At 38.8% G+C, this 22,099-nt stretch overlaps 1 protein-coding gene across 3 annotated transcripts in view; it reads left to right on the top strand.

Annotated features, from left to right (window-relative positions):
- Nucleotides 1–252: 252 nt before the first annotated feature.
- USP32 (ubiquitin specific peptidase 32) overlaps nucleotides 253–22,099 on the top strand; it is an 81,026-nt gene continuing 59,179 nt past the window's right edge. For 2 of the 3 annotated variants that reach the window (XM_069790961.1, XM_069790958.1), the window contains exon 1: nucleotides 253–434. In XM_069790961.1, the coding sequence (XP_069647062.1) occupies nucleotides 377–434 (58 nt within the window). In that variant the 5' untranslated portion in view covers nucleotides 253–376. The remainder of the gene's footprint in view (nucleotides 435–22,099) is intronic. The other variant, XM_069790959.1, reaches the window with a different exon arrangement.

Here is a 22,099-nt window from a genome sequence, read left to right as displayed (position 1 = left end):
CTGCCCGCCTCACGTGACGCGGGGCGCTTCCCCCTGTGGCGCGAAGGGCGCGCGAGAGAGGCGCGCGAGCGCGCGGCGTCCGTTAGGAGGCGCCACGGGGAGAGAGAGAGGGAGAGGGAGGCGCGAGGTGGAAGCGGTGCAGGAGCCCAGCGGCCCTCCCCCCGTCACGTGACAGCGGCGGGGCGGGCTCCTCACGTGACCCGGCGATGGAGGCGGCGGCGGGGAGGGCGCGCGGCCGCCTCCTCCCCCCGGCCGCCCCGGCCCGCCCCGCCCCCCCCCGCCCGCGCCCTGTGCTCCGGAGTCGCTAGCGGCGCAGCCCGGGCTCCGCGGCGCCCAGCCGGCCGGCGGGGGAAGGCCATGGACTAGAGGGGGCATCATGGGCGCCAAGGAGTCCCGCATCGGCTTCCTCAGCTACGACGAGGCCCTGCGAAGGGGTGAGGGTGAAGGGGGGGGGTGTGCGGTGGGCCTGCGGGACCGGGGGTGGTGGTGGTGGTGGTGGTGTGCGGCTGCGGGAGGGGGCCCCCCCCGCTCTGCCCCTGTCAGCGGGCGCTGAGGCGAGGCGGCGTCTGGCGGTTCCTCACACCACCATGACAGACCCCGGCGCGGAGGCACTTGCGCCGTTCCTCTACCTCAGGCTCCTTCCCCGCCCCCTTCCTTCCCACCCCCCCTCCCCGCTTTACTTGTTTATTTATTTATCTCCCCTGTCTTAATCATGGGGCCTGGGCAGCAGCCGCGGGGAGGATCCGTCTCCCTCTCCTCGCAGTCGTCCCGCTCCCGCCTCTCAGCCCGGGCGAGGGGCAGAGGCAGCCGGCGGGGCCATGATGCGATGATGCCGCCAGACCCTCCCGCCGTCTGGCAGCCCTCGGCCTCGCCTTTAGCCTCTTCGGTTGCCGGTTCTCGTAGCTCCCCTGGAAGAGGATGAGGCGTTGGGAAATGCTGCCGTGCCGATGTGACGGGACTCGCCGCGCTGCTCCTCTGTCAGCTCGCTCGTACCTGCTGGCTCCTCATGTTTACTTGCTGCCTGCCCGTGATAGGGAGCACGCATCCGCATCTCTGGGTTGAAAGATGGATGTAGCTCGCGTGGTTTGTCATATGTGTTGCTGGTTTAGCCCGTTTCTGGATTCCTGCTGAAGAATTTAAAGAGGGAGCTAGCCAAGGGAAAACATAAACAAGCGAAATGCTGAATGCTTGCAGCTGCAGGGCTCCAAGGCGACAGGCAAGCTACACCGTGCCAGCTACCTTGCTCTAGAACTGATAGCCAAGTCCAAGGACAAAGAGGGACAGGAATTTTCAACAGTAAATGGTTTGCAGGGAGGATAGTTTTTTTGTGATTGTTGCTCTGTTGTGTATTTGTGTGATGTAGTACAGACGGTTAAAGCAGTTCACCTGTTTGATATTTTAAGCATTGATAGAATTCATAAGCTCAAACCGATACATGGCTGCCCTTTTTATTTCTAGTTACATCTCAGAAGCATGTAATGATTGATAAGGGAAAACTGGGAGGAAGCCTTGAGTGTTAATTGAAGGAGAAACAAATTAATGTCAGATGGGATTTTTATTAAATGTTTTTTGATTTTTTTTTTTTTTTTTCTGTGGTGGAGCCCCTGAGGGATGCCATGTCAAATAGGAAGTGGAGCAACATACTGTCAAGCAGAAGAAACAAATATGTGATTCAAACTCCCTTTCATTACAGATTTTAAACGTAACAGCCTTGAAGAATTTCACTTCTAGTGAAAGTATAGGAGGTCTTCAAAAGCATTGGTGTATGTGTTTTTAGAGGAGCTGGAGTCATAAATGTAGCTTGGTAGAGGTGTGAAGTTGAATATAACAAGAAGTATTTGAAATAAGCTCTTTGGTAGAAAATACATTCATTTGGTCAAGATGGATATTCCAAAGTTCATAAATGAGAAAACCCAAATGTTTTGATTTTTAAAGTTAGATTTAAACTTGTGTACTGCTTCAGAATCTAGGAAGTTGATCTGGATGTTTCATAAATAAAAGTTTACTTGACGTAAAAATAAGATTAGGTTTTTTTAAAGTAATTTAAAATTATTTCTTGCACGCTGAACGTAGTATTTTTCTTTGATGTTATTCTATCCATATGAGGCATTTAATACTGTTTTTCTGTAGGAGAACAGAAAGGTTGTTTTAGGCCCTCTAATATAAATTGGTGTTTTGCTACATAACTACGTTGTTTACTTAACCAGTGAATCACTGTATGTATAAAACAGGCTAGTTATCAAAACATTATTTGTTAGGCCATTCTTACTTGCACAGAACCATGCTGGTACTTGGGGTGCTTCTGTGGACACAAACAGTGATAATGGACAAGCATAAATATTAAAAAAAGAAAGCCAAATATATTTATGTCCAATTAGATCTACCTTCTCTAACATTGTATCCTGGTCTTTAAATGCCAAGACAGTTTTATATTAGGTGATGCTGTACAAATCCTTCAACTGTGAATTCTTCATATGTAATCAATAGTAGTTAACTATACTTGTAGAAGTAGTAATCGTTCAGATCACTACTGAATGTTGTGATCATATTTTTAAGACACTAGTTTTAATTCCAGTTGTTCAGAATATCTGGAAAAAAGCAATGAGTGCTGCTGGTTCTGTAAGCTTCAGAAAATAAGGCTGACTTTTAAGGTGTGAATGGCCGCAATTTATTGCAATTCCATTTTGGGAGTAACCAGCGGTTGTGAAGGCGAGGAGAGTTTTTGTGGTTAAACACTCACAATATAAATAACTGTAGCTAAAGTGTAACTTTTATTCAAGGAGATGAAAATGTGAGAGCAGTCTAGTGTTAATGGCCTTTTTCACCCTTGAGCATGAGATAGTACTGCCTTTTTTCCCCCCTCTGCTCGTTGGCACAGACAGCTGACCGGCGCTGTGGATGACGAGGAGGCCATGTGCATGGGAATGATGAAGTAGTCTTGTGTCCACCAGTGCAGGTCACACTGAGTCTTTTTAGTCTCCCTTTTTCCCTCATGCCCTGTAAAATCTGTGTCCAGTTGTATAGTTTGGGAGTGAGAAGTCAGGGATGCTATTTTAGACATCTCTTGTTACGAATATTGCCAAATTATGGTCATCTTATTTATAGCAGCCAGAGGCACTGCTTTGCCTGTTGCTGTGGAAAAGGTATGAGTTCTGAACTTGTGGCGAGAGCTCTTCCTGACCCTGTGCACCTCCTTCTGAGGGTGACTTCTTTGTAAGGAGGTAAAATTCCCGGGCAGGTCATTATAGGTGAAAAAGAAGTGCTTTGTTCCAAGCTGGGCATAGGTTTATTGGTTATTTTATCAAACTAAGTGTGTGATGGCATAAATGGGTAACGTGGCTCTTGAGTTTGTTGCTTTTTTCCTTAGCCCTAAGCTCCAACAACAGTTGTCTTCCTAGGGCAGTGCCACAGGTTAGGCAGGCTTCCCTAGCTCAGTCAGTATCCCTTTTTGGTTTGGTGCCTTTTCCAACGTGTGCCTCTGATTTCTGACTCCTCTACTACCATTCTGTTCATCAGGCTGGCTGGCTGCTTGCTCTTTCTGAGAATTGCCCCGTGTTAGGCGTTGCCTTATGCCAAGGACGTAGTGCTCTAAAGTCTGCCTTATCTTTCACTTGTTCTGCTGGCAGCCTTGACACCTGATTCCTTAAAGGGCTGTCTTTGGACCAATAAAACTTCATAAAAGGAAGAACTTTCTCTTACTATTGTATTAGCTCTAGCACAGGAGCTCCTGCGCTATGCTGTGTTGTGTATAGAATATTTTAATAAGGATTCCCCAGGAAAGAGATGGCTACGTGTTACTGTTGGCCAGTTTATTTCAGATCCCTAAGGACTGTGTTTTCCAGTGACTGTTGATGTGTTCTGCTTAAGTAACTTTCAGAATATAATCACAGAGTGAGCATAAATTTATGAAGGTACTTGAACATATGAGATTATAGAATCTATAGTCAAAGTTTCTGTGAGTGCTACTTAGAGCAGGTCATGCTAACTCAGGCCATTTTCAGCTTATGTATGCTAACTGTGCAGCCAGGTAACCACTTAAACAAAAGAAATGTCAGTGAATAATCATGGATCTGTCAGATTTGTGCCAGAGAGGAAGGCAGGGTTTTCTTTCTGCTTAAAGCAAGGTAAAATTTTTGTCGCCGTCTATGCTGGGATGGAAGAAGGGAGAACTGCCGCAACGTCAGCGTGGTCAGTGAGTATACTATGTGGAGAAATGAGTGGCTGCTGATAGATCCGTTTTGGTTTGTGCACAATGATCTCTGAGAAAAAGAGCAAAAAGAAAGAACAAAAATAGTGCCGTCTTTAAAAAACGTGCATGCAATTAAAACACCAGCTAATATTGAGGCAAAACTTGTATCAATTTCACATGATTTGCCTCTCCAGAGGTCATGAAATAGTAGCTTTTGAAGACAGTTTTCTTTCCTGTTTGTGTATCTCAGAGATGCTACCGATTAGAGAACAAGCCTGTCAAAGCAAGGGAAACCCGCTTTAATCCACAAAAAGGTTAGTTAGTATGCTCTCCAGTGATGACTAATGTTATCTGATGGGCAGAGGATAAGTCTCGCTGATGACCTTTTGTGTCTTGATTGAATTTGAAAAATAGCTACATTTGTTTTATTTAAATCAAGGCATATATATCTGGTGTCTGATCATTAACATCCTCAAGCGCACAGATGTAATAAATCTGACAAAAGGATGATGGAAAACTTGTGCAAATATATAATCATCTATTTGAGGTTGTCTTGATCTCAACCTGGTGACAAAATCCAGGGACTCAGCCCTTGAGCCCACAGAAGACTACTTTTTATGACTCCTGACTATGAAATTAACTTTTTAAATCCCAGATGCATTTTTAGGAAAAATGATCAGGGAACCATTTTAGTGGTGTATTCTCTTCTTTCCATATCCCATGAAGGCAATTGTTCTACTTCCTTTTCTCTTGTATCTGAAAAACAGTGCTTGCACACCGTAGGTAGGTGAACGTTCTTCAGGTTATGTTGTTTTCTAGGGGTATAAACCTGTGTCCTTCTGTTTGAGGAGCTTTTGAGTTTTCAGATGCATGTGATGAAAATGCCTAGATCTCTCTCAGCCTTCCTTTTTTTGTTGGGTTTGGTTTTTTTTAGCTATCAGAATGAATAGGATCCACTGTTGAGACAGTCTAGATTATACAGTGAGACTTGTTATGTCAGCCAGTATTTGATGGCTTTAGGGCTCTGTCATATGATTAAAGCAGGTATGAATGCATAGCTTCACACTTCCTGTTTATAAATCTGTAGAGTTGCAAGTAGCTGCTCAAATTCACAGAGCAGTAATTATTTCACAACTTTGGCATTCAGTTCTGATGCTTGTTTTGGGAGGATTCGTCAGCAGTCTCGGCTGAACGTGTACTACAATGCACAAATGACTTGGGGATTTCTACTTAAATTTCCACGAACTGATGAAAAGAGGCTGCTATTAGAAGAGAGGTTACTTCTTTGTAATTCTTCATCTGCTAAGATGCAGTGACCACTTTCTCTTCTTTTACTTCAGGTTCCAAGTTTAGAGAAGTGTACTCAGTGGTTTTCAACCTCTTCTTACTTGTAACTGCCCAAGTTATTTCTATTGGAAATGAGGAACATTTGTATAGTGAACTTAAGTCAACTAACAGTAAGTTTCCTTTCCTGAGATGCCTTTTGTGGTCTTTAGAAAATACCAGTTGAAAACTTACGAGTTAGAGGAAAACGTTGCCTTCTGCTTAGGCTTCTGTGAGTGCTGTGGTTCTGTGGGACTGATCGCATACCTCTTAGTAGGTTTTTAGTAATTCTTAAATGGTTCCCGAGTCCAGCTGTACCAAGCATGGCAGTAACTTGGTGAGTAAGTACTCAAATGTTGGATGTGTACACAGTGATGTAAGTCTGATAAAAGAGGATTTAAGAATGTAGGCATTTCATAAACAAGATACAGTTGAACGTCTTAAAGCAAGAAGTCCTCAAAACCTTGAAATACGATTCAGTAAATGTTGGGAGTCCTCTGGTTTCTCACTTCAACAGGTGAATCGTGTCTCTAAATAATAGTAGTCTCATAGTATTAGATGCATTTTTGTCCTGTCAGCATGCTACTAGAGATTCAAATCAAAGCGGTCAGGAAAGCTGCTAAATGAGCATAAATAGATTATATCATTCCAGCCATGGTGGCAGAAGTTAAAGAATAAGCTGAACAAATCCTCATTTCGAGTGTTAAATGTCTTGATATAAGCTAAAAATACACTATCAGGCTATTATATACGTCATATATTTTCTTATATTGATGTGGACTAAAATTGAGTACTCAAAACATTTATTTGTTTTATAGATTATATACCTGTTTATCGTAGCTCATATAACTGTTGCTTGTTCTGCGTTATTTCTTGTATTTTAATCTACAAAATCAGTTACTTTCATGGTCACCTCTTTCTAATCAGCTTCTAGTTTTTACTCCTGTAAGACCAGGCCTCTTTTTTCTTTTTCTTTTTTTTTTTTTTTTTTTTTTTTTAATATACATGCCCATAGAAAGTTGTTGAACTTCATCTTCAGAGGTTTTCTAGACCTGCCTGGACAAAGTCCTCCGCAAGCTGGTTTGAGTTCAGTGTTGACCCAGTTTCAAGCACAAGGCTGAACTAGGTGACCTCCTGAGATACTTTCCAACCTGATAGATTCTATGAAATATTTCTGTTCATCTTGAATTTTGTAAAGCCTTGTTTTTATGAAATACAACATCAGGGTCCTAAATCTACCTGACAGTGTCCTACAGAGAAAATAAGACAAAAATAGAAACTAGGAAGCTTTTCAAAATGATATGAAGCATCTCTAATGAAATGTGAAAGGAAAAAAAAAAAAAGAGGGGGCTACTTGGGTCCTGTTGTATTTGACCTATAACAGTATCACGCTTTCTGGCTGCTGGCACTATGGGAGCAATGAGTGAAACAACCCTCATCCCCTTTCTTCTGCTCAAAGGGAAGCCAGCCTACTGTCTCATTTCATAAAATAAGTAAGGCATTCAGTTCTTTAGTACTCAAAAAAATGAAACCACATTCAAAAAATGGGCCTGTGAAGAGATGACAAGCTTTGTGAGAATAAAAAAGAACGTAACATTAGCAAGTAATGTGATTAGGTGAGGCATGATATGCCTATTTAATTCTATAAATAAAGATTGTTGTACAACTGCTGCTTTGCGATAGGACTGATAATGTTTTTTCTGTATTTGAAAAAAACCAGATTTTACTAATGTCTGTCATTTTAAAAATGACAGAACATCTTCTGAAAATTTAGTATATTTTTGGTTAGGTTGTGAATTCATACATTCGTTCTAAATAATTTGGTATATGGGGTGTGCCAGGTAGGTCTAAGGAGTTTTATGTCCTTGAGCTCTTATCATGGCATCTGTATGACTTAGCTACTAATTATCTTTAAAATAATCCTGCTCTTTTTTGGTCCAAGAAGAAATTCAAAATTCAGTGAGCATACAGAAAAGAAATGGAGGAGAGGCAGAACAAGTGTTGCATTTTCAAATACCAGAATTGTTTCTGTCTGCTGACTGTGTTATTTCAAGGACTGTTGTAAACCAGAGCTACCCAGTTGGGTTTTTTAGGGCCTTCTGGATTATTTAACAGTAGTCCATTAATTTTAAAGATTTGCTCGCGGGGAGCTGTGCATCCAGTTCAAGTCCTACTGGGCCAGGTAGGTGCTGTATTCCTCCTTGGGTTGGGAGCTGCAGTCTTGTTTCACTGCTGCTGACTGAGGGACTGGGAGTGCACCGAGAAATGTTTGGTGTCTCGCCATGGAACCTTACAGAGTTAGGTACTTACGGACACCTATGAAGTGAGGTTGTGTTCTTAAAGAGTGGAAGAAGCGTGAGAGTTTTTCTGCCTGTCTGATAAGTCTTTGTAATGAGCATGGTGGTTGCTGTCCGCTTTGTTACAACAGCCTAGCTAACTAGCAGTACTGAACTATTTGGTGGTAACTTCCAGAATTATTTTGAATAACATGTGGGACTTGGTGTTTGGTGGAGGCTACTCAGGAGCACAAAGTGTTGGATTTCACCTGCCCGGCCTCTTTTTAGGTGAGCTCCGGTTGGGTGTTGACTGGTAGTTGGGTTCTGCGAGGAACATCCAATGAGATGGAAAGTGTGCTGAAGGTATATATGCAGGTCTTCAAGTTCTGCATGTGTGTTTTCAGAACTGCATTTCACAGTCTAGTCTTCAGTGTTCTTCATAATAGAACTGATGATTTCCTAGTTGTAAGTTTTGGTACAGGAAAGAAAGTTCTGGAGGTTAATTCTAAATAAGACTTCCAATTTTTAAGTATTTTTAAAAGAAGTTCTTTCTTAATTTGTTAAATTGCTTGAAGCAGTCGCTTGTTCTTTAAGTTGTACTTAGTCTGAATTACTGTGAATGTCCATGTGATATTTGCAGTATTGAAGAACTACAAAAAGCATCTTTAACGTTTAATTTTCAAATGAAAAGGTCATTTACATAATGAGACAATGAAGCCTTTGGGCAAAGATGAATGTAGAAGAAAAATCCATTAAGGTAGATTCTGCCTAAGAGTTTGAAAGGGTCTAATTCACAAAACTTTGAATACTGTATTATTGCTAGCACTTACTGGAATAAAAATACCCTGCTTGCCTAAAGAGTGGCAAAATCCTAATGCACATTCTCTTTTGCGATTTCTTCAGGGACATCTTACTTTTGTTAGTGATGACTGTGTCGGTGTAGCTTTAGTGTTTTCAGCTGAGCTGTGTAATAATACTTAGCATTTCTTCTTTATGTAATGAATTTTAACACCTCTGAGGAGCAGGGGTTTTTTATGAGCTTGTGTTTACAACTGAGCAGGCTTGGCGTAGTCCTTCTTATAGGTGGGGACATGTTTGGAAAGAGTGCATCTCTTTCAACTGCAGTTTTATTAAGCTGGTGTAAAAGCTCTTCTGGATTTCTGATTCTTCATGGGTATGGGTTCAGATCTTGGTTTGAAACATAATGTGTCTGCTTATAGTTTTTTTTAGCGGTTCACTAAATCTGTTTAAAAGCTGATGCGAGTTATAATCAATCACAGCATTTTTCTGTGTAGACTGTTAAGTCATTCATTATAATGACAATAAAAAAATTTCCTTCATTATTTTAGTGTAATACTGACATGTGGCTGAGTGATAATCGAGGCAGTTTGTAATGACCAGGGTTTATTTCCCATTGTATATGTTGCTTAATGTAAGAAAGGCGAAAGCACTGAAATAGTTACTTACCTGAATCATTACCTCCACTAAAGTGATTAGCTATCACAGGTAGGGTGACTTGGCATATCAGGTGACATGCCGTGATCTCTAGGGTGTTTAAATCCTCCTCTCCCTTCTCCTTTTAGCCTATCACAACACATAACAAGCCTCTTCTATCACATGGAAATGTGCTGATGAGGCTAACAACTCATTGTGCTTACCGTGTGGTGTATTTGGGGCAAAATAATGATCTCTTTTCTGGAACGGTATTCATAAACTGCACAGGTTAATGTGTTCGCCAGTGCATTGAGGTGGAATGCACTGCAAACCATCCAGAGTTTCTGGGACAAGGATGCTGTTGAAACTAACAGGACAGCCCCTTACTTGTAATGGGTAAGTTTGGACAGACTGAGAAGATGGGCAGAAATATCATCTGGCTTTACACATTGCCATACACTTCAATTTTGACTTTTGGAATGGTTTTAAACAGTCAGTGAGACAAGTCTGTACCTTAAAAAGGGATTTGACTTCTCTTCTGGTCAGGTTCCCTGCAGGTGCATGTCATGAGCCACAGAGAAAAGCAGTGTAGAACTGGTCTGGAGTGAGGCAGCCACATCAGTCAGCAGAGTGCCATACGTGCTTCTAACCATCAACTACAAAGGGAAAGCAAAGCTATACTTTTCAGTGTCTTGTATAACATTTATTTTGATGGTTTTTTTTTTTAATGTCCAAATCCTTTGAAGCTGTTTCGCTTAGTTTAGAGTCTGAATTGGACCCAGAAGTTATGAGAGGCAATGTCACCAGGCCAAAATAAGAGATAATTGCATTCGGTATAAAAAAGTATTCTTCGTCCTTTAAAAATAAAACCTATTACAAGGCCTTTTGAATTCTTTCTCACAAGCTGTGTTTTTTATTCGCATCGTATCTATCTTTTTGTTGGCTGGTCTTCCAGTTGTCATCCACTCGTGCAATTTAATTTCATGTTAAGTATTTAATATAGAATGTATGCTTATAGTTCTTTTGTGTTTTGAATTGATATTCCTTATCTTAATTTAAAATGATAATGGAAATGGTCAGGTTTTGTCCTGTGGCAGACTGCTTTAGCAGCAAGTCATGAACTGAAATACTTTAACAGGTACATGCTACTGTCTCAGTGGGACTCTACAAATGAACACAAGACTGATTCAGTTGGAATTTTTGACAGTTGTTTTAAATGGTCAGTTTTACTGCATTAGTTTGGAAATTTTGTTCTTTTAAAATTCTGAAACCTTGAATGAAAAAAATGTGGAAGAAACTCAGAAAACTAAGCAGAACAGGAAGTGTCAGATTTAATAAGTCTGTGGATGTAGAGAAAAAGAACTGAAAGTATTGGGATAGTAATTATGAGAACTTCAGTTTTGCAGATTAAATTTGTTCTAAAAATGAACTTGAATATGGCATCATGAATCTATTTTGGGCTGAAGAAGCACTTCTTTTCAATTCATGTTTCTAGTTGTTAGGTGTTATCCAGAAACAAAATCTTATTCTGTACTGGAAATTTCCTAGTCTTGTAAAGAAGATTTTTACCACATTTTCCCTAACAATGTGATACAGTTAAATCCTGGATTTTAGTTTAGAAATTAGAAAAGTGGATTTGTACTTCACATAGCTGAAGCAGCAATTCTTTAAGAAAAATCAGCAGCAGCAGTTAGTGCAGTCAGTATAGCCTGCTCTGTATTCTGTGAGGACGTTAACAAAGGTGGTTGTCAGTGGAAAAGTAATATAAGAACTTTTTGGTCCCTGTTTTCCAGTCTTGCAGCTAACAACATGATTTTTCTTTTCCTAGAGAATTTTAGTCGATCTTTTTGCCACTAACAAATTCCCCAGTTTTTTGTGTTACCTGCAATTCAGTGTTGTCTTCTAATTACCTTGCTTAAAGAATAGTTGTGTAAATGTCTTGTGTGAACTAATCTTGTTCTTTAAATAATGAGTAGATTGCAATGTAGATAGGTTAAAGGAGGAAGGAGCCATAATAGACACTAATTCTAATATAGAACACAGGCTAAATACCTGCATAAGCCAGAGTATTACAAGAACAGAGGTTAAAAAGCAGAATATAAAATATTTGATAAATATCTCTTCATATAAAATGTTCATAATTTATTATGTAAATGTAGTGCTTCTAATAGAGACTGTAATGTCCTTGGGGATATCTTGTGAGTCTCTTCAGGGATTCAGGGAGAGATTCCAGCTGCTGATGCTATTCAGGGCATTGTAGCTTCTTGGTGTTAAGTCATTCTAATACCTTTTCTGTTTCTACACTTCTCTCCTATGAAACAATGGACAGTGTGTTTATATGAAACTCTTGAGATTTGAGTCATCACATCAATCTAAACTGGTCAGTGGCAGTAAAATTACTGGAAGGTGGTTTCCCATACAGCTGTTACATGGTGTATCTAAATACGCTGTTTCATCCTTGCAAATGTAGGATCTTAGGAATAGTATACTTCTAATGATGAATATTTTCAGACATAAATTTTGTAACAGAGCACAGATATACTTAAAACTACTACGGCATCTTTCAGGGTAGTTCTTCAAAATATTAGTCCTCGGATGTTAATGGGGAATTCTCTTAACAGGAGGTGCAGCAGTGGAAATGGAGTTTGGAAATAGTGATGTTAATTGTTTGCTGTTGTCTGTTGAAACAAAAATTTAAAAAAATCTAATTCAATTCTTGGTGTTCTTCCAAACATGTAATAGGGTCCCAGAACTAACCACATGTTAGTTTTTATTTTATTTCTTGACTATATAGGCTAATGTCTCTATTTGTGATTCTGCTTTTATTTTTCAGCTATTCACAGATTGCGTAACGAACTTGTTATGTGTTTATACCAGTGTAACAGAAGACATAAATTTGTGACCTGACACTAAAATAGTTCACTTTGCATCTGAGTTTGAGAATATATTTTAGACAGATGTATCCCCAAGAGTTAAGAATAGGAAGGCTAGAAATACATAGCCTTTTATTGTCCGTCAGCTATATGTATACATACATGCGTGTAATGTGTTTGTGCCAAAACACTTGACTTGCAAGTCAGTAATATTTTTCTTCTAACTATAGAAATTAAGATTTAGCAGTGTATAAATACCTGAATCTTTTATTATTCTTTACTTGTCATGCTATTTAAGTACTACACTTAACTAGAGTTGGCTCTTAGCTGCCAGAGACTAGCACTTGAGTAAATACTTGATCAAAACTATACCAGAAATCGCAAATTAGAACTACTTGCCTTTTGTCCTCACTAAAGGCTATAGGAAACACTGCCTTCCTATGCAGAAGTTGCAGATTATATTTAACTTTCAGGCTTAGACTATATTTTTTTAATTAAAGAACAATTCATAGTATAGCTGCATTTAGTGTCTTTGGCACTGTTGGGAGAGAGGATATGAAATATGCATTATATTATAATTTATTTTGTAGCAAGGTCCTTATGTGGTGTTTGCATTTACATGATTGGCATTTGCCTTTGCCTTTCATTTTAATAGGCTGTTTATTTCTTGGAAATGAGTTATATAATGTAATTTTGTGTATCTTAACAAGCATAAATGTCTAGATGATTTTCATGGTGGTAATAAAGTGGAAGCAGCTTTTCTGAATTGTGACAGAAGCTGTTCTGCTCACCTATGACAATAAAAACCTTCAGTCTGTTTGCCAGGAAAACCGATGAAGGGACAGCTCAGAAGAGCACAGTTTTGTTTCTGATCTAAATTGGACTAAATATCCATTCCAAATGCTGAAAAGTTTGAGACCTAAACCCATCATCCTAGGAGATCATGTACATGAAGAAGCATCAGAAGAAAATAGTAGTGGAAAAGGAAAGAAAAATGAGGAATGAAGAGCTTAGAAACTGGGCACTGAGCGATGACTATGCTCAGATGAAAGTAGGCATCCCAGACAGGGTTGCTTACTTCTAGGGCTTCCCTAACTCCTGATTCATTTTTGTGCACGCTTCTGTCTTTTGGAGGGGAGTTCAGGGTTTTTGGTGCTGTGGCTGCAAGATGGCTTATGCTCTGTGTTTAAAACCACTTAAAACTTGTACCTCTGCCTCCTTTCCTTTTACTCTTCTGTACTGTTCCCATGCCTGGCTGTGCTGGTCAGTTAGCTGAGTGTGTTTTCTCTTCTCCAGGGTCAGCAATAATTTATTCAGAACATCTAGAGCGGTAACAGCACCTCATCTTGGAAGAAGTGATAAGTGCTCTGACAGGGGCCTGTGGCAGGGAAAGGTGATTAATCAGGGCTAGAAATCGCTTTGTTCAGTCACTGAGGATGAGTTTACCAGTTCTTTTATTGATAAGAGTAATTACTTTTGTCCCTGATATTGCAGTCTGTTGCACTTACATTTGTGGTCATACGTATGGTAAAAGTTATTTTAATAATCTGCAGAGATTTCTGAATTTTCAGGTTCTTTCAGGTTTCTTCTGTGGCTTACAGGGTTGGACTGGTAAGCATATAAAACTAGGCTCCTTTAATTCCTGAGGATATAAAATATAGCCAATAAGATTTAAGTGCTCAGATGGTGGGAGGATTATTTCACTGGTGGGGCTATTATGTAGCAATTTCTATCCACACTAGTCTTATGGGGAGGGTTGTCACAGAACCTGTACTGATTAGCTTTGCTTGAAGCAAACATAATCCAAATAGCAATGTGATAGTGTGTGCCCCGATGGAGATACTTTACAGATGGATAAAACAGGCTAATAATACTTAATGGCATTCTTTTTGAGGATGGTAGCTGTGAGAAGTAAGCTCTTTGAAGATTAAAAGCGTCACATAAATGCTAAGTATTCATGTTACGGAAAATTGGCAAATCCTATTGTAATAACTAAATCTTCTTCCGCTCTCCACACACAAGATGTTAAACCTTTGATATGCATTATGGTTAGGTCTGATAGAACCAAGAAAAGCTTTATCCCCAGGATGAGCCACTACTACCAAAACCCAAAGAATAGGTAGGAGGAAAAAAATACAAATGGATTGAATAATTTTATTATTTTTTTCTTTTTTAAATTCCAAAACTGTGTTGCTGTTATCCTTAAATTTGTGTTATTGGTAAGTATCATGTTAAGACTGTTAAGTCTTTAGTGAGATGCACTGTGTAATTTGAATGGTGCCATTTTTGATACTCTGGTTATGAAAGATTCCTTAAGAGTAGATTAATTTTTTCACTGGGGGAGGCAGGGGTTTTTTGTCTGTGTTTTCCCCCAAAATATTCTCAAGTGGATTCCTTTTTGGCAGGAATGGGTGGGCGTGGAGGTTGTCTTTTTAGTCATAGCTGGTTCATTTATCTCAGTTGTATTTTGCAGTCTGTTCTTCCTCTTTGGGCTTGTTCCCAAACATACTTTACGTTCACTTGCACATTTTACTTCTTTGAAGCTTTTTAGTAATTGCTTTGGTTCTTGACAACTTCATAACCACAGCCATTAAGTCACAATAAGGACTAATGAAAAAAGTAATAAAATTTCCATGTATAACTAGGATGAAGATTCCAGGGGGAAATATTGAGCAAGTGATTACAGGGAAGATAATTGTCTGGTTAGAGAATTATATGCCCTGTGAGTTTGATATTGAACCTGTAAAATTGTCACTTAAAACCCAAAATATTAGAATTATTACAACCCAAGCTGGAAGTTGGGAAGAGCTTGAGGTAGGTGAATTTTGCTTGCTTTCTGAAGGATGATCAAGTTGTCTGTTTTATTAAAATTCAGGTTTGGTTATTTTTAGTAAAGAAGAAATGCAGTGTTATGCTGATGGTTGCAAATTATTGCTTGCTTTGTATACTTGAGATCTACAGGGCTGGTGGTTTTTGTTGTGTGTGGGCTTTTTGGGTGGTTTGTTGGTTTTTTTAAGGCACTGACATAGCAAGCTGTTTTTCATCCAGTAGTGACACTGGAAATTCAGATTTTGTGTGTGTGTGTGTGTGTGTGTTTGTAGAGTATCGTGGGCATTTTGAATGCTTACAGTTCCGGGAAAAAGTACCAGCCCTACTAGATATGTTGTAGGACACTTTAGTCAGATGAACTCAGAGTTTCTTGACCCTTCACCTTAACTGAACTTTTTATCCTCTCTGTTTTTTTCTTCCTGCTTATGCAGTAATTTGTTTTGTGTTTTGATTTTCAGCATTGTCAATACATTGTGGTCTTCTGCCTTGGCTTTTTTTTTGCTGGTCACCTGTGAACTAGAATAAATAATTTCTTTTCATGTAGCCAAATGAAATATTTTAGGCTTTTGAGACCTAAAGATTTTACCAGCTTTTTGGTGCTGTTACTGCTACTCATACTAATGGAAGTGATGATACGCATGTTACTTTTGTGATTCTGGTGTAAATAGAGGTTACCAAATTGGTGATTGGTTTTCAGCAGTCACTGCTTTCTCTAATAAGATGAAAGGAAAGAAAACAGATATGCGTGTTGCTTCTGTGTCCAGTTTGTTATAGATTGTGTTAATTGGCTGTCAGTTTATAATAGCCATGGCAGATTAACTCTACCTACCCTCAGTTAAACTACTGGGATTCTGTCCTTTTCACTGATTAAAGCAGCTCCTTAGTAGTAGCTTATAGTACTCTTACAGAGTATCTTAGATCATTTATCAAACATCTGTCTGTTGTAGACTAGAATTTATATTCATTTTGGTGTTGAGACAATTAAGACATGGAGAGGTTAAGTGTCTCTTGCCTGAATGTCTTGGACAGTATTAAACGAGTTCAAATGCTGTGCTTTTATTCTTATCCTTTACTACAACAGACAACTGTATGCTTTTGAAAGCTGCGTTTTATATCTCATTCTGTATTACCACAGCATTTTATATAATTGTGCTTGGATTTTGAAGGGTAGGGGAAGAAGCATTGTAAAGGAGGCTATTTTGTGGCTGGTCTGAGTTTCCTAATAAATATTAAATAGGAAATGAAATTGTGCTTGCTCTCGTTGCACATGTCACAGGCAAGGTATATAGTAATTATATTATAGAAGCTGTAATAAATCCATTAAGCATGACTAACCATTTCTTTTAACCTTTAGACAAGCTCCTTTCAAAATGAATATTTGTTTCTTATAATGCTTAACATTCACGTGTGAACTGTTGCATCTTAAGCAGCCGTGCTTGCTCGTAAATTTTGGTGATGTTTCTCTTCAGTGCATCTGTAAATCTTTAAACTTCTTTGCAAAGGGGTTGGAGAGCAGCCATATGCTGAAAGATGGGAAGATAAGTTACTCTCTTGGTTCTTGCTTTAGGTGCAAGTTAGTTACTGGTGCCAAGCAGAGGCTGTAGTGCATGGCAGTTCTTACATTCTTGACCTCAATAGTGTTCCTAGTGTTGCATCATTAAAAGAAAAAAAAATTAAGGAAAATTTTAACTACTTTCTTACAGTGTTTGAATAAAACATACTATTGAGGTAATTTGTACGAACCTTAACTTAGATTCATTAGTCTCTAAGGAAGTATGATAGAGTATGCAATGGAGGTACTTCGATCAGTGAGGAATTGGCTTTGATGCCACCATTTTATTCTCTCTTTTTTCCCAAAACAGGAAGTGAACAAGCCAAAGTATCAATGTTAGGTGTATTTAGTTATGTAGTCATATTTTTGTGATGACTCTTAATAAATTTGACTAGCAGTCTTGTAACAGCAGAGTAAAATTGCTGAGACAGGTATTTGCTTCCCAGCTTGCTGAGTTTAGCACGGGTATTTGTTGTGTAAAGTTGTCCTGTGCTTTTCAGTATGACCTTTGTCTTGAAGTGACAGATGTTGTGCTGTACATTGAACCATACATTACTCACAATGCATTTTAAAACTTTCCAAGATAAAGACAAGAAGGTGAGGGTGGGATTGGTGCTACAGGATGTGGGAAAAAAAAAGTTTCTAAAATGAATAGAGAATGTGCCTGCAAAATTTGCCAAAGCTCCACTGTAAGGGTTGATTTCCTCCAGCTTAGTTTAGTTAAACAGAATGTAAGGTCCATCTAAAGATGTTACTTTAACATTACAGAATGGGGAAGCAGAAAGAATAGTATCTGCTTCTTCCAAGAGAAACTGTGCGATACATACGTTATGGTTTTATGTACGCTATTTGGGCTACAATTTTTATACAAAACAGACTTTAAATTTAAGAGTAGTTGATTGAGCACATGTAAATAATACAGAATTTGAGTACTAGACAGTAAATGCTTCAGATAATTAACCTTGTTTTTACACACTCCTCTTAGTTTTAAGGAGAAGGAGGCCTGTAACTTCAGCTGTGTTCCCTGCCTTCCTCTTTCAGGCGGAAGGTTGTATCTAATGTCCAGAATGTGGGTATCTAACATTAGGCTTCTATGTAGATGTAGCTTATTTTTTCTGAGACAGATTCCCTGCAGCTCCTGTTGATATCAGTGGCAAGGCTGGCAGGGATCTCCTCTGAAATTTAGGTCAGTTTTATATGAGTGGCAAAATAAGGTTTAAGTCTAGAGTTGGTCATCTAGGCTTGCATAGTTTGAGCTTCAGATACAGTAGTATTCTAAAAGGAAAACTCCAGGATGACTTGGTGATAAATACGTGGAGTGAAATCAGTGTAGAGAGGGTGGTTTCCAGCATGAGACTCTTATGGAAGGTACTATACAAATCATTACCTGGACAGATGTGAATTTAAAAAAATAGTAGAGTCATAAATCCATATAAACAGCATTAAGTTTAAGTAACACTATTAAACTAAAAATATCCTCGGTAGTTTGATGAGCTGAAGGTTTGTTACAATTACTGTAAGTTGCGGTGACACTTTTAGCTGAGGTTGCATGGTTTCATTTAAACTTTATTAAACAAACTGGAGCTCGAATATTCCCTGGGGAGTTGGATGCAGCACTAATCTTCTGTTAAATTGTCTTTAACTTATTGGAAACCATCCAGCTAAGGTAGCATTGAGGAGGTTTGTATTAGGAAAGTTACCTAGACAGAATGACATAGTCTGTGACTTTTCCTTTTGTGGAAGGGACCATTTGTTTCCATGGTGGTTTTTGGAAGTAGGCAGATATATTTTTAAGAATTAAAATACAGTATCTAACTACTGAAACTTGGTTTTATTATTTTGAATTAGAACCTTACAGTAAAACGTTAGCTTCTGTAGCCTTGAGGTGTAAAGAATTAGGTGTGCAGTTCCAATTGCATTGCTTTCTCTGCAGTAATATTGAGGTTGGGCCACCGTTACTGGTAGGAGCGATGTGGAGATGGTTTTTGTGGTGTTGACTGCCATAAACTTGCTTTGGGCCTGTTTTGCTTTTCACTGTGGGGTTATGAATACAGCAACAGTGTATCCGATAGCGTAGTGTCTGTCTTGTACATCTGATGAAAGCTGCTTGTGAATGGTCTTTTCTTAGGTGTTTGTAGACAGCTGTCTCCTGAAAGTGTTTGGTAAGACTGCCTTTGGAACAAGTGAATATGCATAAAGAAGGAACTTAAGCCAGTGTAAGAAACAGAGTTGTTAACTACATTTACATCTAAAGGTGGGATTAAAAATATCTCCATGGTCTATGATGCTTGCTGCATAGCACCTGTGGAATTGAGAGAAGAAAGGTAGCTTGTGGGTATGTGAATGTTCTAATTTTTAATATTATAATAGTAATAGATTTATTACTTCTAGAAATGTTACTTTCATAATTTAAGACTTAGTCTTATTTCTTCTCAACATGCCATCATGTTCTATCTCTATGTTGAATAATTGGTACTTTGGTGTTGGGATTTTTTTATTCGAATATTTTATTTGTCTTCCAGGCTCATAATAAACATTGATAATATCTTTGATTTATACTCTGCTCATTTCAGTAGTATTTTCATGTGCCTGGATCTAAATGCATAATGAACTTACTTTTACAAAGCTTTGCGGATGATTTTAAATGGCCAGCATCAGTCATTTTAATGCGTGTGTCCTGGGGAAGGAATGAAAGTAATCACCTTTCCTGTAATTCCATGACCCGTTTTGTAGTTTCTGCGTGCAAACAATAATATTAAAGTGTTCTGTAGCACTAATAACTTGTTCTTTAAATGTAACATGGACTAGCAGTATCAACTTATCATCTAATATTAAATGATATACCGACAGTTGTTTTTGAAGGTCTTAGTAGTATTGGTTGACAAGACTTCTTCCCAACCTTCTCCTTGTCTTCAGTAGGAGTCCAGTCACTTCTGCATTTCACAGTAGATACGTATGTATGGGATTTTCCTAGTCTTGAACACTGTCTGAAGTACACACTTGGCAGTTGTAGGTGCTCAAAGAAGTACCAATGACTGCTGCCTACAGTGCTCTTGGGAGTACTGTGTGTTCCCAAGATGCAGTTGGTCTAAGTTTCATCGCTCTGCTTGTTGTCTTTACTCGTGATACAGTGAGATGTATTTGCTTAGAGTAGGGGCCTTCTCTGTCCTGCAAAACTGCAAAACAGCAACTCTACCAAATATTTCACAAGAAATATTGCTCTATGCAGTTTTGTCACCAGAGAGGTGGTTGCGTTTCAGTGACTCCTAGAAATACGTAACTTGTTTCATGCACTTAGGGATGTAAGGTGATACATACAATATCTCTGGAGTACTAATATATGGTCTGCAGTTAAGGTTGTCAGATTACAAATTACTTTAATTTCTGTTGATACAGGTAAATCTCATAAAGGAATGGCCAGTAAATTTTATGATTGTGAAAGTACTTGACTGACTAAAATCACTTTATGTTCTAGCCTATTACATATAGTCAGTTCATATTTATTGGATAAATAAAATTTCCTATTAAAACCGTAATTGGAAGTTTTACATGGCTATGGGCTGTTGTATTTCTTTTAATTAATCCTAGCAAGAAAATAGTGCACAAGTATAACTCGGCGAGATTGTGCTTGTGTTCCTATTGAGAAGTGCTTTTGCAGTAAGTGGGCTCAGCAGTGACAGCAGCTGGAAGGTAGCTAGAGTTGTGTAAAACTGCTCTGCCCAGAAATTGCGGGGATTGTCGGTGCAGCAGGAACGCAGCACTGTGCCGCTGTACAGCTGAGTTCATATGGAGCCTCCTTTGCTCCTCCCTGCCATGCTGGGGAGAAATTGTAAGGAATTGGATCAAGGGACACAAAATCAGTAGTTATAAATGGATGGAGGGGGGAAATCCTTCATAATTTTTAATGAAAATTATTTGAATTTTCTGTGCAGCCAGGAAGCTAAACCTGAAAACATCAATAATGACACAATGCTATATTAGTGGCTGTATATGTTGTGTATGTTTCAACCTTATTTTTGCAGTAAGCAATAATTAGGTTACTTGAAAGTCCATTATAATGTGTGTAAGGCCATAAGCATCTGGTTAGTTAACGCTTTGTTTGTGTATAAACTTTTTTGCCAAATGACCACAAACCAGATTGGATTGGTGAGAAGTTCAAAAAAATTAACTGAGGGGGAGAAAAAAACAGAATGCAGTCTATTTTTATTAAAAGTGTGTCTACGCTCATGCATATAAAAATACAATAAATTTAAAATATTTTCATCAAAGCAGTGTTGCTAGATTTGTGTAGGATCTAGGTTGTTTGCTTTACCTTGGCAAAATAATGAAGCCAGTAGCTTCCCCTTTTTATGTCCCCTTAAAAATCCCAAGCTTTTACTCATTAAACATGTGGTGGGGAGTTGTCCCTGTTGGCTGAAAATTTGCTGTAGTTATGTTGTGCATAAGAGGTGCAGAGAAGACGAGGTGAAGCATCCCTCTGATGTGAAACACTTCAGTTAATTTCTTGCACATGTTTGGAGGAAAGGCTGTGGTGTGAGGGTCAGTTTCTTTGCAGAATCTTTATTTTGCTTCCTGTTTCCGTAATTCAGAAGAGCTGGGGAGTGTGGAGAATGTGCTTCAGGTTGTAAATATTGTATCTGAGAGTCTGTTTCAAGTTAGGGAAAAATCTTGGAAGAAAACTTCAACTGGTATGCCTAACAGTGCTTGAGCATTCATTAAATCATCACATGTAAAGACACAAAAAAAGAAAATGACTATATGGACAGATGTTAATATGAAATAGTGAAATTTAAACACTACATAAGCCAGGTAACAGTATTATACCAACATTCTTCCGCCGTATAATTAAATCCATGTTAATTGATAGCACCAGGGCTGTGTGGGTCACACTTCAGGTTTATTTCTTAGATCCTTTGAATTTTTTTCTGGTCAAAAGTACCCAGAATCTATAATAAAATTTGAAAAGAAACATGACCCAATTTCTGTTTTTACACACCATTGTTAAGTGAAGTTACTAGTCTGTTTAAATGTTGACTAGGATTAAATTAGGGAGGAATGTTTCAATGTGTTTTACTTATAAGGAGTGATTTTTCTTTTGATGGATGAATTAATTGAAATGTAGCAGAAGAGAGTGCTGGATTAAGCTCTTAAGTGTTCTGTTTTATTTTGGCTGACAAAAAGCTTGAGAAGGTTTTGGCCATGCTGGTGTTGTTTGTCTGGCTTGTTATATCAGGGGAAGGAAAATGCCTTACTATAAATACAGTGAAATAGCTGTCATGTACAGCATCATTTCTTTTGGCTTCGAGATGGTAAATAGCTCTTTCAGCACTACACAGTAATTTACATGTGATCCAGGTCATGGTGTGTTATTCTCTGCAACTTGTTTTTTAATAAAGGACTTGTTTTGTTCAGCAAGATACTTCACTTCTTAAGCACTTTGTTAGAGAGTTGCTTTATGCTTGTAAAATTTGAAAGCAAGGACTGCTTTTCAGGAAGCTCATGTGCAAGTATAAATGGGACGTCATCAAACTTTTCACGTTTACAGATTGTGAACAAGTTTGAACAGGTTTTAGTTGGCAATCAGATTTTGACTGTGCAAGAAAATCTTAGGTGAAGAATTACA

Source organism: Haliaeetus albicilla, chromosome 9 (genome assembly GCF_947461875.1).
Source record: "Haliaeetus albicilla chromosome 9, bHalAlb1.1, whole genome shotgun sequence".
In the NCBI taxonomy this organism is placed as follows: Eukaryota; Metazoa; Chordata; class Aves; order Accipitriformes; family Accipitridae; genus Haliaeetus; species Haliaeetus albicilla.
The sequence above is the reverse complement of the archived record's forward strand: the minus strand, read 5'-3'. Positions and strand labels throughout refer to the sequence as shown.